General features: G+C 44.4%; 1 protein-coding gene across 6 annotated transcripts in view; it reads left to right on the plus strand.

Annotated features, from left to right (window-relative positions):
* The window catches only part of CAMTA1 (calmodulin binding transcription activator 1), a 242,706-nt gene that overhangs the window by 20,875 nt on the left and 205,996 nt on the right, over nucleotides 1-15,835 (plus strand). For all 6 annotated transcript variants that reach the window (XM_074558614.1, XM_074558616.1, XM_074558612.1 and 3 more), the window contains one exon: nucleotides 2,792-2,910. In XM_074558614.1, the coding sequence (XP_074414715.1) occupies nucleotides 2,792-2,910 (119 nt within the window). The remainder of the gene's footprint in view (nucleotides 1-2,791; nucleotides 2,911-15,835) is intronic.

A 15,835-nucleotide genomic window follows, 5' to 3' on the forward strand; every position in this document is an offset into this window, starting at 1 on the left:
TGCCATTGCTAAATGCAGAAAAGGGAGGCATCCGTGAGATGTAGTCGTGTTACAGGATGGTGAGAATGACCTTCCATTGCTGTAATAACAGAAGGTGGGAGATGCTAACAACAGGAGTTGGAAGGTTTAGCGTCAGCAAGTTCTGACAACTTCTACCAAAACATTTTAAAGGGCTCTATTATCCATAGGCACTTTCTGGATTAATAATACTGATAATTGATGACAATGGAAGAAAGTTAATAAAACGAGCTGAATAATTAGAGGTCTGCCAGCCCTGCAAAATAATGGAATGAGTGATAGAGGGCTTGACTGATACGGAGGTAAGGGGAAGTAATACAATTAATGTCAATTAAAATGTGCCCATGGAAAATAAGCTGATGAGATGTAACTGGGATGTAGTTTGGCTGATAAAAGCAATAATGTGTGCTGTAAAATACTTTGTGCCTTAATGAATTGAATGTAGAGCAATGCAGTGTTTTGAATGAGAAATGGAAATGGTGTAAAATGAATGCAGGGAGTGGGAAGTGAGTATTGGCTGCACTGGGAGGTGGATCTGGAGATGGCTGGGAGCTGCTGGCATGGCAGGCCTTGCCTGGCTCTGCTCTTTGCCACAGGCAAGTTTTGTTTTTGTGCATAACCCCAGGTATCACAGCTTGGGTGTCTGTGAGGCTTTGAGTGGCCCAAGTGCAGGGAAATAGTGGTGACATTGGCTGGGGAGGGGAAAGGATGTGCTCAAAAAGCCCTGTGGAGTTGATACCTTGTGAGGTTACCTAGAACAGAGGCTAGACAGTGCTAAAGGAATTAAGTAGATTTATTAAAAAGCCTTCCAAGGATACAGTATAAGAGCCTGACTGAGGCTACACCCAAGATGGACAGTGGGTCACGAGTTTTCACACTTTTATAACTTTTGGTCCATTTACATATTGGGATTAATTGTCCGATTACAGCTTCAGGTTATGCAGTCCCATCCTCCCAGATTGCTCTCCTCAATTTGCTGTTGCTTACACATTTTGGGCCTGAAGCTGCAACGTTGTCCTTGGTTCTGAGGCTGGAAAAGGATTGTTTTATCTCAATAAACTGTGAGAAGAACTTGCTGACACTTTATATGGAGTTCAGAGTTATATATTATGCAGTAGAGAATCTGGATAATATGAAAGCTAAAGCTTAAGGCGTCAGATTCATGCTCAACAATACTCAGTATCCAAATGAAAATCCTGGAATGGCGTAATGGAGAGCACCCTCTCCCTGATTTCTTTAGCAGTCCAGCAGAGATCAATCCTGCCTGGCTGCTCCTTGCCCAGGAAGAAGTTGGGAAGTGGCAGCCCTGTTGATTTAGTCCAGCACAGGCTCACAGTAAAGTTCCCAGTAACTGAGGGAGCGTGCAGGACTCATAAATTACAGAGCAGCTCACGTTTATCATACACATCGCTGCTTATCTTGTAAACTCATCTGCTGGGCTTGCACGAGCAGTTGATTTAACAGCATGTATATTGTTGAACTTGACACATCCAAGAGTCTAATCAAGCTTTAAGAATACCAGGGATGTCTGGCTGCTGGGGTGAAGTCTCTGCAATTCCTAAGTAATTTCTAAGAATGATCGTGGGCCAGGCTCTGTGGGGTTCACTGCAGGTCACAGGGAATGTCTGTGCTGGGTGGAATTGCAGAGGAGTTTTGTCATAGTGCTGGCATGTGTTTTATGATATAAAATCATTAGATGTGTAAAATGAAGTTAATATCCTTTTTCTGTACATTTTCAAGTGGGAAATCACTGTAAATTAATTTTGTAGGGTAAAATGCCAAGTGAGTAACTGTAGTGTTTGTGTAGCACTGTCCAGGATCTGTCACGGGATGTATGAGGCTGGTGGAAGATGACAGAGATATGGTGTGTTTGGAGGGAGAACTGATAAAGTTCTGTATTCTGTGGCTGGTCTCTCTTATGCTGCTGCTCCAGTTCCCTTTCCTGTGGGGACTGATTTTGTTGATAAACATGTGCATTTTATGGGTGCTTTGATTCTTTTGATGGGTTAGAGGGTGATAGACACCTTCAAGGTGCTGCTGGTGTGGGATTGCAGGGCTTTTTGGGACTTGAGTCTTGATGCACTTTCTGCATATTTAGCAATAAAATCCAATAATTTTGTAATATTTACAAAATTTTATTTCTGCTTTTGAGACCCTTGTGCATGATGAGATAGGAAAATTCCATCCCTCTTCCTCACTCTCATGTTAAGGAACTGCATTTACTTTCTGAGTTGTGAATGGAAATAGAAGTTACCTGGGTTTGATCAGGTATGGTGTGTTTTAGTTTTAAATGAACTAATAGACCTTGAGTTGCATTTCTGCTGCAGCTTGACAAAATTATAGCAGGTGCTGGGGCTCTGTGCTTATTTACTTGCAAATCCTGTCAAGTGTGAACTTCATTTATGACTTCCCTGGCACGTTGTGCTGCTGTGGTCACAGCTTCTACAGTGTTTTGTTGCTGTTGCTTGTAAAATTTGCCACTGAGGGAAATAATGAGCTAAAATAGGCACAGGTAAGCACACAGAGGCTCCTTTTGTCCAAATTCATTGAAGTTCTTCTAAAACTTTGCAACTGGAAAGAATTAAATTGTGTTTATATCTCTGAAATAAAGTTGCAGTTTCAACAGAAAGCTGGTATTTGTTTTTATTGCCATGGCAAATTTTTCTTTTTGGGCAGGGGAACTGAGGGGTTTCCAAGTCTTGTTGCTTGAGTCTCGTGGTTGCAACCACCCATTCTCCTGTGTGTACATCATGTATATCCTCTTTTTTTCTAGATGATCATGGGAACAGCAATGGCAGTCATGTAAAAATCTTTTTACCGAAGAAGCTGCTTGAATGTCTACCAAAATGTTCAAGTTTACCGAAGGAGAGGCACCGCTGGAACACTAACGAGGTAGTTAAACCTCTTACTTATTCTTAAATGTGCCAGCTTACTTAATGCTTATGGATTGTTTTGTGAGAGCATGCCATGCAAGGTACAGGATATGAATTCCCTGGCTCTGGAACCTCTTCCATAAATAATAAGTTGTAATACATACTGAAAGTAAGCTTTAAGTGAGACTAGAAGGCAAATGTGGAAGTTGACTTCTGTTTTAGACTTCTAGGAGTCCATTACTCAGGTGTGTGACTTGTCTCAGAGTCAAGTTTCACATGACCTTAATGACCTGTTTCAAAATGGTTTAAAATTAGATAGGTGTGCTTGTATCATGATGAATAAAGTGTTACTTTCCTATGCATGAAGACTTTCAAAGAAAAAAGTGGTGTGTGTTCTTTCCTGCCACACAGGATCCTGGGAAATAACCAGCTTACCTCTGTCTGAGTAATCTCATTAAGAATAAGGAAAACACAGAACTGAGTGTTTTTTACTGGAATCCAGTTGCTCTTGAGTATGCTGGTTCACAGATCACCTGTTACTGCATTATGGTTGGGGTAATTTAAATTAAAAAGAGGTATTTTAAATTCTGTGGGCAAGGTGAAGTTAAAGAACAACCCAGGTAGCTCTGTAATCCCTAGGCTTTATTCCTGCTGTGCAGCAATGCTGAATGTCCCATGGCAATACCCACAGTGTGTAGTTTAAATTTTTAGTAGCTTGCTGTAGTTTTGCCATATTTATGGGAAACACTTAATAATAGAGGAAATCCACTTGGAGAAATTACTCTAAAACTCCAGTTAATGTCTGCTTGTTCAGAGCTGACTGGTCCTGTTCCTCTGATCCCTTGTTTGTAGATGTAAACTTGTTAACAGAACCTGTGCTCGTGAGTTTAGCACCTGCAAGTGGCAGCTGAGTGCAGGATCAAACACAGCTCACTTCTCTGTGTGTGTTTGCTGAGTGTGGAATCAATCACAGAGCAGTGACTGTGTGTATTTTTCAAAATTGGAGTCCTTGTCCCTCTTCCTTTTGGTGTCTGGAAGTTACAATCAGGTATTTATTTTTAACATAGCCAGTACTGTGATAGAATGAATTGGGTCTTCAGGGCAGTTGCTGGCCTTGGTTTTTGCATGGATGTTTTTGTCTTGGGTCATTTGAAATGTAAATAATAGAAAATGTGGGTTGCTGTTTATTCTGTGTTAGTGTTTATATTAATGGGGACAGGGCAGTGGCAATTCCAGTGGCTGTGGCAGATGATGTTTGGACAAACACAGTTAGGGGCGAGCGAGCTCTGCACAGCTTTGTGACAGAATGATGTTCTTTCTTCTTACTGGAAAGAGCTGCTTGGGGTGGGGTTTAATCACTTTAGTGTTGCTGCTGTCCCCAGTGCAGAATTTTGTGCACGTGTGGCTTTGGGTAGGATTGGTGTGTGGAGCTTCCTATGAGTACAGGATATGGCAAAGTTCATTATGCAGCTGAAAACTGTTGTTATTCATGAGCAAAAGAAGGAAAATGCAGGTGCTTGGTGTGGTGAATTAGGTTAGGAGGAGAATTTGGGAGTGTGGCTGTTCTCCTAAGGGTTGTGTCAGTGTTTTGGGGAATGGGGAGTGAGCAGTTCTGCCAATGCTCACCAGTGTGTTGCTGGTGGGATTGTCTGGTGCTGTAATTCTGGATGGATTAGATTATTTCCTGATCGACACAGGTCATCAACTGAGACATTAAAAACAGACTCATCCCCTGTGGGTCTTACTGAATGTCAGATTCCTCTCTCTCATTTGTATCCCCTCATCACAAATCTCTCACTGAGGCTGTTATGCCATGGGGATGTGGAGCTGGGTCTGTCCATGGGTTGTAGCTTGTGCTGACTCTGCCAGCCTGTGTGGTGTGATGCAGCATCCCTGTTGCATGATTTAAATGAAAGAGCTTTTCTTGTGGCCAGAGATTTTTTGGCCCCATTAGCTCAGAGGGGGGGAAAAAATAGAAAAAGCCAGAGTCTTATGCTTAGATGAAGTCTTGGAAATTTGTGTTAATTATGGGGGAGGAAGGAGCTGAGCTTCCAGATTTTACTGTCTTCCCCACCCCCAATCTGAAAGTTTAATTCTGTGCACTGTTACAAAACTTGAAATTTTCTTAGGGTATAATTGAATAATAATGTTGGACTACATTCCCGAGGCATTCCTGAGGGAATACATTTTTTCGTCTGAGTACACAGGTGTTCTGCCTGTGCTAGTGAAGACAGAAGTAGTAAAGTAGAGAAGAAAAAGTTGTATTTTATACAGTGGTACTTCCAGAATTTTTGTACTGATTTCAGAATCCCTGTCCTGTGTGTGAGGCGTCTCCTGGACAGGGAGGTTTAGTAAAAGGTGGAAAATAAATGAAGTGCCTAAACTTACAGATCTGAATGTGTGTGACAATGCTGTCCTCCCTCAAAGGGTGTGTGTTGGGCAGTCACAGGAGTCTTTCCACGAGCTGCCGAGTGTGAGAGTAGCAGACATTGGTGTTGGATTCATCCCCAGGGTGGTGGGGGCCAAATCCCCTAACCCAGCCACAACCCAACTCCTGAACGTTCCCTTTGTGCTTCTTTGCATGGGGATGGTTCAAGGAGCCTTGACCTGGCTCTTGCCTGTCTCTGGTGGCCCTGAAGCCCAGCACAGAGGTGTTCCAGCTGTGGGGGTGGTGGGCAGCAGGATGAGCATGTGCAGTCACTGGGCCTGGGCTCCATCGGTTCCTCGGTGCTGCTGGTGCAGAGGTCAGGGAGCAGCCAGGGTAGAGCATCACCATGGGAACACAGCAAATAGCTTTTTCTGAGCACTTATGTCTGCAGTTGAGAATGATGGTTGGATGTTACTCAGGATTGGGTAGCTGGGAGGGAGAAACTGTGTCCTCTGAGAGCTGGGTGGGCTGTGGATGACTTTACATGTAGTAAAATCACGTGATGAGCAGCGAGAGAAATGGAGCGCTTAAAAATGGTTCAAACATGTTATTGAGGTGCTTTCCATTGGATCATGCATTTGCAACTGAAATGTTTGATGGAAATACATTTCCATACCAAGATGTCATCTTGTCTTAAATCAAGTTTATAGCGGTTTTATATTTCCTACTGAAGGAAGTGTTCCGTCTAATTCAATTTTTTTTTACCAGAGATAGAAAATCTTAAGTTAAGCCTAGCAATTTAATTACAGATTTACATTTTTGAAATGCCTGTAAAGGTGCATTGTGCTTATTTCTCCAGCTCTGGGAGAGGATAGAGACGAGGCTCTCATATTATTTCTCACATTAAGACAAATGAGTTAGTAGCGAGAAACTTCTGCAGTGCTTTGTGCTTGTGAGGGAGTTCCTCACTCTAAGGGTTTAGTTGTTGTTCACTCTGAACCATTTTAGGGTTTGTGGAATGCAGATTCAGTTTGGTTTCAGTGAGTGGATGGAGCAAAGGCTTCTGGCTCAGTGCGCCTTGAGTGAGAATTTTGGGAGCTCTGGATCTCGGCTCCCTTCCATGGGAGCAGGGCTGGGTTCTCAAAGGAGGGCACAGAGCCACCCTCCAGGTGCCCCAGCTGAGCTCGTGTGTCCCCTGACAGAGGTGGTGAAGGTGGTGCCTCATTACTGTTAGTCACTTTGGGCAGCAAGATGTGTTGTCTGCAGGAGATGCATCCTGCTGCTTTCTGTCTGGGAAGCGGGAGCTTCCCGGGGTGCTGGGGCTCAAGGATGTTGGAGTAACCTTGTCTGTGCACAGCCTGCCAGACACCGGATTGCAGCTCTGAGCAGAGATGCCGTTCGTTAACAGTTGGCAGCCGCAGTCATTAATCATCCTTGTAAACACTTAATGACACGGTGCGAGAGAGAAGAAAAAGTTAAACATTGGAAATGTAAAATGCTATCTTGGGCTTTGGTTCCAATAGGATTCTCTATTTACAGTCTGTTGGGAGAAGCCCAGGACTTTCATGGTAGAAAAAGCCAGCGGCAGTTGCTCCATGTGCTTAGGCTTGTCTGGAGGGGCATGGCAGAACTGCCCTGCTCTCTAGAGTCAGCCAGCATCCACATTTTGCAGTCACTAGGCTCAGATACTGCTTGGGAGAGTATTCAAATAATGCAATTATGAAACTGTATTTGAGCATTATTTAGCATAGGAAGAAACCCTCAGCCTCTGCTGCCTGGGGGCCCGAGTCGCGTGTTCACTGACATCTCGATGTGCTCTGGCGTCCTTGCTTTGCTCGCATGACAGTGACATTCTCCTTTTCACTTGACGAGTTATTTGCCATCTTTTCTCTAAAGCACAGAGAAGATCTTGAAGCTTTGGAGAACTGCCTGAGGGACGTGAGGGACCCAGACTGATAGGGAGAGCAAGTCTGGAGCCTTGGGGCTGGCTGTGATGCTCTGAAGTGCTGGCAGGGAGGAGGTGAAAGCAATGAAATCTCTACTGCCTGCTCCTGCAGCTCCCCTCGGCTGAGTGGCGAGCAGCTGGTCACCGCACGGCTCCTGTCGCCCCACGTTTGTACAGAGAGCCCTGCTCTGCTGCAGACCCAGCAGCAGGGTTACTGCTACTGCTTTTTTTTTCCTTTTTTTTTCTCCCTTTTAATGTTTTTAAGTGCCTTTTAGAATCGACTCTTATATTAGAAAACTTAAAAAACCTCCTTGTTTTAAGGTGTGGTGTATTGTAACTCTGCACTGCCTGTTCCAGCCCATTCCTTATGTTACAAATATGTGGTGTTGAGCAAGTGTATGGGACCAGTTTGTGTCACCAGCCCAGCTGGAGCAGGGAAGGATTGTTGGTCTAGGTCACAGTGTCCCCTCAAGGTGGCAAAACTCCGTGGAAAAGGAGCAGTGTTCAGTACAGCTCCCTGTGGACTCTCAAGTCCAGCATACTTTTTTAAATGCTTTACATCAATTCATTCAGATGTGTTCAGTTGGAGCTCAGGGCTCCCGAAGCCAGAGGCTGCTGGCAGCTGTTGGGAGAGCCCTGTGCCTGCTTAGGAGCACTCTCGGGGCTGGGACATCCTCACAGTCTGTGTCAGCTCTGGGGTTTCTCAAAAGCAATAAGAATATTGAATTTAGACTAATTGCCTGCTGCCCACGTGGTCCCAGTATAAAATACTCCGATGGTAATGGCAAATGCTGTTACTAGAAGCGCTGTTGCTTTCTGTTCCACCTGATGATCCCCACTGGAGGAGCAGAAGGGAAGTGGTACAGACCAGCTTGTGTGTGCTCCCACATAGCAGCTCCTCCTGCCCCTTGGCGTGGTGCTGAGCTGGGGACTGAGGCACTTTACACCAAGGGTTTGGGAATGGCAGGTGATACCGTGTTGGGGGCAAAGTGTTTGCCGAGTGCTGGAGCAGCCAGAGCATCCATAAAATGCAGAGTGCCAGTGCTGGTTCTCACCCTTTATTTCAGTGCTGGTGGTCTGAGGTGCTGTGCCTCAGACAGACCTGTCCCACCTGGCTTTGTCACCAGCGAGCTGGGTGCCTGCACTGCCAGCCCGTGGGACTGTTCCTGCAGAGCCTGCCCCTCCTCTTGGCCACAGCAGGAACGTGAGGAACCCCACTGGCTTTAAAGAATAAAGTGAAACGCAAGGGAAGCAGTGTGAGCAGAGCAGTGCGAGTGTCGGTACACCTGACTGGGGCTGTCTGGCGTGTGGGGGCGGCGCCTCCCGCTGCGCGTGTGCCTGGGCTTTGAGGCTGATCCGTGAGCGAGACGGCAATTTCTCCAACACAAGCACTTAATTGTGGGTTTGTTTTGTGAAATTAATGAAATCCTGTGCTTTACTTAAATGTGCAAAGCAGGAATGTGTTGCTGGCATTATGTTTGTGGTTCTTCAGTTGTGTTTACAGCCCTAGTGACTGCTGTGAGCAGGCTGAGGGTTGAGCAATATTGGGAGGTTACTACCTACCAATCACCAATCCAGGTGGTTTTGAACAAGGGCAGTAGTACCTGTTCATGCTCAAACACAGATCCTCATCTTCCTCTTAGGAAAACCTGGCTTTTTTCCCTTCCCTTTGGTTCATATTAGGGTCAGTGAAAAAGAGTGGTCTTGTAATGCTGGGCAGTTAGTATGTCAGAGTGGTGGAATTGGAGTGACTCCTGTAAAGCAGACCAAACAGATGGAGGGTTTGGAGTAATACACTGCCCTTGTTACTTTTTTTTTTAACTCCAAGTTAAACTCTTTTGAATAAATTAAATTAATGAATTAACTTTTTTACACTCAACGACAGCCTAAAGAAAAAAACAACTTCATATTAGTTTTAGCATATTGTACACAAAGTATAAAATGCTGATGGTATTTAACCACCTGACTGTCATTAGTGACCTGTCACAGTACCTCTTTATATTGGTCAGTGGTACTAGATTTTTTTGCTGTTTGATACTTCCAGATTCCTCCATAGAGTGGGTGTTGTAGATGACCATAGTTCAGCAACAAATGTGTGTCCAGATACCTGTACACTGGATGTACAGTGGCTCCAAATCCTTTGTCTTGTGAGAAAATAAGGTGGAGTATTATTCCTTCAGTTGATGGATCTGTTGTGCTTTTCCTAACCTGTCATCTGTTGTGGCTTGTCCTTGTTAACTGTGCATGATTAGCCTGAAATGTTGTGTCAGAAGCAAAAGGGGAATAAAAATTGGGAGTTACTGGTTATGGAAACTCTTCTTGAAAGGAGTCAGGAAAGTGGATTAATTCAGTTAGTATTTACCTGTTCATCTGCAGGAACACTAGCAGGTACCACTGCATTGTGTGTCTCTGATTCTGGCTTGCCCAGCACTGAGTAAATACTCACTGGTGTTACACAAGGTGTATTTCTGTGTTATGCAAGGAAAATGGTACAACAAAGTCAATTTAGAAACTCAGTCTCTGCCAGGGCCTGGCATGTACACAGGAATTGGTTTACTTGGCAAATGAATGGGAATTGAGAAGATTATATTTTGTAGGGGATTGAAATCCTGTCATCTTGGTCTCAGGTTTGCTGCTTCTAAGGATGGCTGTTTCATTTGGAAGAGAAAAATCAAAGAATTTAGATTAGAAAGAAAAACTAGATATGAAGGAAAAAATAATGCAAATGAAAGCAAAGGTTTTCTTCTGCTGGGGCACTGCCTAAGGAAGAGAGGGAAAGAAGCAATAGTCTTTGTGGGGAACAGTGTCCTCGGGACAGCAGGAGAGGGCATAATCCACTGCAATGGGGGGAAGAAAACCCAATTCTCTGCTCATTCTTTTGTACCTGCTGTCTGTGCCCTGTTGTTGACAGACAGCAGGGGCTGGGAGCTGTTTGCAGCACACAGCCCTGGACTGGGCCAGGCACTGGAGAACCCTGTATCCCACCTTGGGTTTGTGCCTCCCCATTGTTGTCCCAGAGCTAAAATGTTCCTGGAGTTGCCTAAAACTCATCTTTACAGACTTTCTGTTACCTGGGAAGTTGTGGTCCTGCAGGCATGTCCCTGTCATGCACCTCTGAGGTTCCTGAGCTCCTCCTGGGGTCTTCCTGGTCACACAATTCATGTTGATGCCTTCAGAGTTAATTATCTGATGAGTCACTGCAAGTCTGTGTCCGTGCTGTTATTGCAGAGTTGCTGGGTTCCCAAAGTGCTTTCTTTGATATCCAGGTTGTCTGGCACATCTGCAGTGTGAGCTGTGGGGAGAGGAGGCAGCCCAGCACAGCAGAAACGTGGCTTTACTGGTTTGCCTCACAGAAACTGGAATTGATAAATGCTGGAAATAATGGCAGGAACTGAGTTTTAAGGTCAGCAAGCAGGAGGGTTTGCCAGACATGGTTGCTGAGGGGAATAAGGACCTTCTTGCATTCTCCAGCAGGTTCCTGACTGTGACACACATGAAGCAGGAATGACATGGAAAGATGAGATGTTTTCTGGAAAAGCATCCAGGCAGACTAGATCCTTGTGCTGTGTCTCAGAGGGTGATTCTCTGACACTGGGGGCTTCTTTACCTTACAAAGGCAGGGTTTTGTGCAGGGAGGTTTTTTCTTGGCTTCAAGCACAGGGCTGGTTTGGTCCAGATAAGAGTCTCCCAAAACTTAATGCCTTGCCAGGCAGGGGGAGGGATGCTGGAATGAAGAGGAATGAAATGCCCTTGGTGGTTGTCTTTCTCCAAAAGTTATCTGATGTAAATATTACGTTCCCTGCATAAATTTAGTATAGATAATTGACTGCATCTTGCTTGGAAATGGGTACCAAAGGTTGTTTTATAGCTTCTGTGTAATTGAAATTCCAGGAGGAGAGGCCTTTGTCTTGGAAACCACATTTGAATTACTTTTTTATTGGAGTGTTAAAGCAATACGTTACAATGTGAGGGGTTCAGCGTGCGTGTGTGTCAATAATTACCAGATTTCCACAGTTACAGTGAATAGAGAAAACTGTTGAAAAAGCATGTCAAGCTTTCTCTGAAAAGCAGCCATCCACCAGTTGTGTTGACAGCCAGGAGTGTTCTGACCTAGGCAGAGCCTCCTTGGCTCAGGTGGGGTCAGTGCCAATGCAGGACCTGCAGCTGATGCTGGGGCTGCACAGCCTCGTGCCCTCGGTGCAGAGAACAGTTTGTGAAACAAGGAACCAGTGCTCCAGCGTGGAAATGGGAAAGCTTTAAGGAGCCTGTCTACAGGAGGTTAACAATAATAACAAGCCCAGGTGGCTGGAGACAGGAGCTGCCCAGTGTGGCTGCAGGAGGGGCAGCAGCCACCACAGGAGAGCAGCTCAGTGTGCTGCTTGGGCTGGGTGTGGAGTGCAGAGCTTTGATGTGCTTCCATAGAAGGTTCTAGTTTTACTCACTGAAGCTCCTTTGTTTTGCAGAGATCTTGATGCAGACGCCCTTTTGGATTTCTTTTTAATAGTGTGTGACCCTTCACCTTTGATCCCTTGACCTGCATTACTTTGGTAACCATTTCATTTTTTTAATTTCATTTCATTTTTAATTTTGGTGTGTAAGCTGTAACATTTCATCATTTTAAACTGTAGCGTTCTTTGACCTCCCCAGATGTCTTTTTTCTGTTCTATGAGGATGCCCAATGTTGTCTTTTCTTGAATAAACATTATTTCAGTTGTTAATAAAATATGTATTTTTCGTTGGTTTTTGCTTCTTTTAAGTTTAACTGTGTGTATGTTTCCTTTATAATACTTCTTTTGATCTGTGTTCTCCCACTCAATCTATTTTGATATTTATGTACATCTTTGCTTTTAGTTCACATTTTTTCTACAGTTGTTTTGTTCAGTAAAACCCATTCTTGTGGCCTGTCCATGGCCCATCTGTGTCCCCCTCTAGTCAACTTTGGTAGCTTAAAGTAACCTTGGGAGCATTTCAGATACACTTACAAATAAGAACTATTCTTTGCTGTTAAATTTTTTTTTTCCTGTCCTGAAGTTAACTTTTCCTAACCATCAGCTCCAAACTGATAGCTGTTTTAATAAAAGATTAGGCTTCAGACCAAAATGAAAATCTCACTTGAAACTCAATTTGCATTTATTTTTCTGTTATCATTGGAGCCCAAAGGGAAGTTATCAATGCTTGGAGCTGTGCTTTAGGCACGGCTGTGCTTAGGGAAGCAGCGTTGTGTGTACGTGGGATGGCAAAGCCCCCAAAGCTTAGTTGGCTCTTTCCATTTTCCTCTTGAAAGGGAAGCAGTGGATAAGACAGATTTTGGCCAGATTCTATTTTTATCTGGTAAATGATCATATGAAATCCACTGAGCACGGCCCACTGAAGTACAGATTACTTTTTAAGTGTCTCATTATTTTATTCTCTAACATTTAATGCTGAAGTTTTAATTGCACACAGATGAAGCTGCTAAATGAGCACTGAAATGGATTTAGGTCTTCTCAGAGCCTTGTTGATGCTTATAAAACTTTATATCATTCATTAGGACTACAGATTAAAATTGTAGAGAGCTGTTCACGTAGTGCCACTGGGCTCTGCTGGTGCCTGGCCTCTGGAGGAGCCTGAAGCTCACCTGAACACCCTCCTGCTGACCCCTTTCCCTTGGGAAACTGGACTGCATTTGGCTCTGCTCCCCTGTCTGGGGGTCCTGCTGACCTCCAGGGCTGAGCCTGAGTTGTCTCCTTCCCCCTGAGTCCTCTGTGAGTCTTGAGAGATTCAGCCCTAGCAGCTTCTACCTGGTTCATCTCGTGAGGCTGCACCATCAACAGCAGAACCTGCTTCAGGAAACAGGTTTGAATTGGCATCCCTGCCTGAGAAAGGTATTTCCAGCACTGATCTCTGTGCTTAAACCACCTGTTTTTCAACTGCCCTTGTGTGGCAGAATTGCCTACTAAAATAGTGGCAGATGCAGTATTCACAGAATCCCTGCCCAGCACCTCTGTGTTCCTGTGTGATCATCTCTGACCCTGTGGCTCTGAGCTGTGCTGGACTGTCACAGCCTCCATCAGTGCCTGAAGCATTCAGCTGGATTTTCCTTTTTCCTCCTATTCCAAATTTTAGCTGTAATTGTTTCTGTAGACCTGGAGTTGTCAGTTCTGGTACACAGACTGTGGCTCCTCACTGAGCCTGTCTGGGATAGCTGGGATTTGGCTTTGGCTTGGCTTTAATGCTACCTGTCATCCTGAGGAGAAGAAGAATCCTCCAGAAACCATCTTAAGCCGTTTCTCCAGTCTCCAGAACAGGGTTTTTAAAACTCAGTGGGAAAAAATACTTACTTTGCCCAAGAAAACCCCTTGAAGACTCTTTTTCTCCTCATAACACATATTTTATGTTGGCAGCAGTTAGATGTGAATGCCCTGACTTTCCAGGGCAGCAATTCTTAAAAACCTTTATTTAAATGTCTGGAAACTGAAGGAAATCTCCTTCCCTGTGCAGAGGGCTGGCTGTTGGCTGCCTCCTGCTAGAACAAATAGCAGGGAAAAAGAAGAAATGAAATAAAAATGTCTGATGTTGGGAATTGGAGTCAATAATAAAAAAACAGAGCTTAAAAGATGGATAGAATGTCTTGTTTCTTTTTTTTTTTTTTTTGTGTCTCATTTCATGTTTTGTCATGTCCATCCTGCCTTCTTTCATAAGGTAAGCACTGACCCATGGCATTCTCTGGGTGTAGCTGCCAAGGTGGTGGGATGACAGAGTGATGCATGCTTTGTTGTGATATTTCCATGTATTGTGTTAGATGCAGATGGTTATTTGCAGTAATTAGTGTAAATAATATGGGTTTTGCCTGTTCAGCTATTGCATGGGCTTCCAGGATGCTAGAGCTGCTGAGGGAGGAGAGGTCCAGCCTTTGGGAAGGGGGAGATAGGAATTGTCCCCCATTTCCTCTTTAAAACACAGTAAACACTGGCAAGAAAAAGCTGCTGTGTTGACCCAGCATCAGCACTGCTATTTGCCCCAGAGTAAAATCTGTCCTGGGTTTTTGCTGCAGTGCTGCTGGATACAGCAGGAACAGCAACAGCTGACCCTTGGATGGCAAGAGATGATGGAACTTAATTCACTTCACTGAGCAGTAACTCAAATACATGTTTTCATCAAACACTTAATCAAAGAACTACACAAATGCTGCAAAATGTTTGCAAAGCAAAACATTTGTCTGTTTAGATTTTGAGAGAATACTCTATTGAGAGATTTGTTCCTGCTTATGAGGTTTTTCTGTTACTCAAAGCCAGAATGTTGACAACATCCACTCCTGAAACAAGTCTTAATTTTGAAATCTATGCAATATCTTCTGCTGCTGGAGGCTTTTATGTATTAACCTTAACAGAAGGCTGAAGGGCTGAAATGAAATCCTTGGCACACGTACAAGATTCAGAGCGTTGCATGTCTTGCAGTTCAGGTAATGCAGCTGGGGTTGGATTAACCTAATCTGCTTTATTCAACCTAATAGACACCTGTGTGCCATCTGCATGTGCTGCTTATTTAATAAAACATAGGCAGCAGCAAATTGCTCACTTTGGTCTGACTTCTTTTGAAAATCAGATGTATTGGTCAGCACAAACACACCATTTTCTCTTAACACTGAAACTCATCCAGAGGTGCAGGACAGGTCTGTATCTCCTGCCCAAGACTGCCTGGGAAAACCCAGATTTCCATGCAGCACCTGACCCTATGCAATAAACTGACCAAGTGCCAGCTAACCCTCCTCGTGTTTCAGTTGTGGTGGGTTCTAGGCTTGGATCCTGCTGCTCCCACTGCCCTTGTGCTCAGAGGGGAAGGGAATTGCCCCTTTCCAGAGCAGAGCCTGGGTGCTGCTCTGCCTCACTGGCTGTTGGGGCAGCCACTCTGCAGGGAGGTTCTCTTTAGGTGGGGGTGAATTTCTCAGGCTTATCACCCTGCTTGCTGCTCTGGGTGTATGTTGGTTTTCAAAGTCCTTAAATAATTTAATTATTGCTCCTGCTTTAATCTCTAACTTCTCGACATGCATTAAGGACTGGTGGCTGAGGGGTTGAGCTGGCGCCATTGGGCAGCCAGCCCTGACCCTCTCCTGTGCTTCTGCTTTTCCTCTGCTTCAGAAGTAGAACTGTAGCCCTTGACACCCTGCACTGGCTTTGTGTCTGCTAGAGCAGGGTCCTCTGCCTGTTCCCCGCTCTTAGATGCACATTCAGCTCAGAAAATGCTCAGTGATAAACATGTGTTTTTATTTCTCCTTCAGGTTTGGCTTGTCTGCTTTTCAGCTCTTCTAGACATTGGAAATTCCAGTTTGTGTTTATTTTCTCTGGATTCCTTCCCACAAGACAGAAGTGAATTCAGCATGGATTATTGGGGAGAGCCTTGGCTGGGAATAAGGATAATTGCAGCCTCTGGCTGTGCCACAGTTTCACTGATGATTTCTTTTAAGTTACTCACCTGCACTGTATCTGTTTCCTCAGCTGTAAAATGTGGGTAATTACCTCCATTGTAAAATGTTACAGGGTCTGCTGGTAATTATATGAACGAAGTGCTAATTACAGTGATTATCCCTTGGACCTAGTCTAGATCTGGCTGATGTTCCTGTTGTGATGAACGTATGAAACAAATACTACAACT

Source organism: Zonotrichia albicollis, chromosome 25 (genome assembly GCF_047830755.1).
Source record: "Zonotrichia albicollis isolate bZonAlb1 chromosome 25, bZonAlb1.hap1, whole genome shotgun sequence".
Lineage (NCBI taxonomy): Eukaryota > Metazoa > Chordata > Aves > Passeriformes > Passerellidae > Zonotrichia > Zonotrichia albicollis.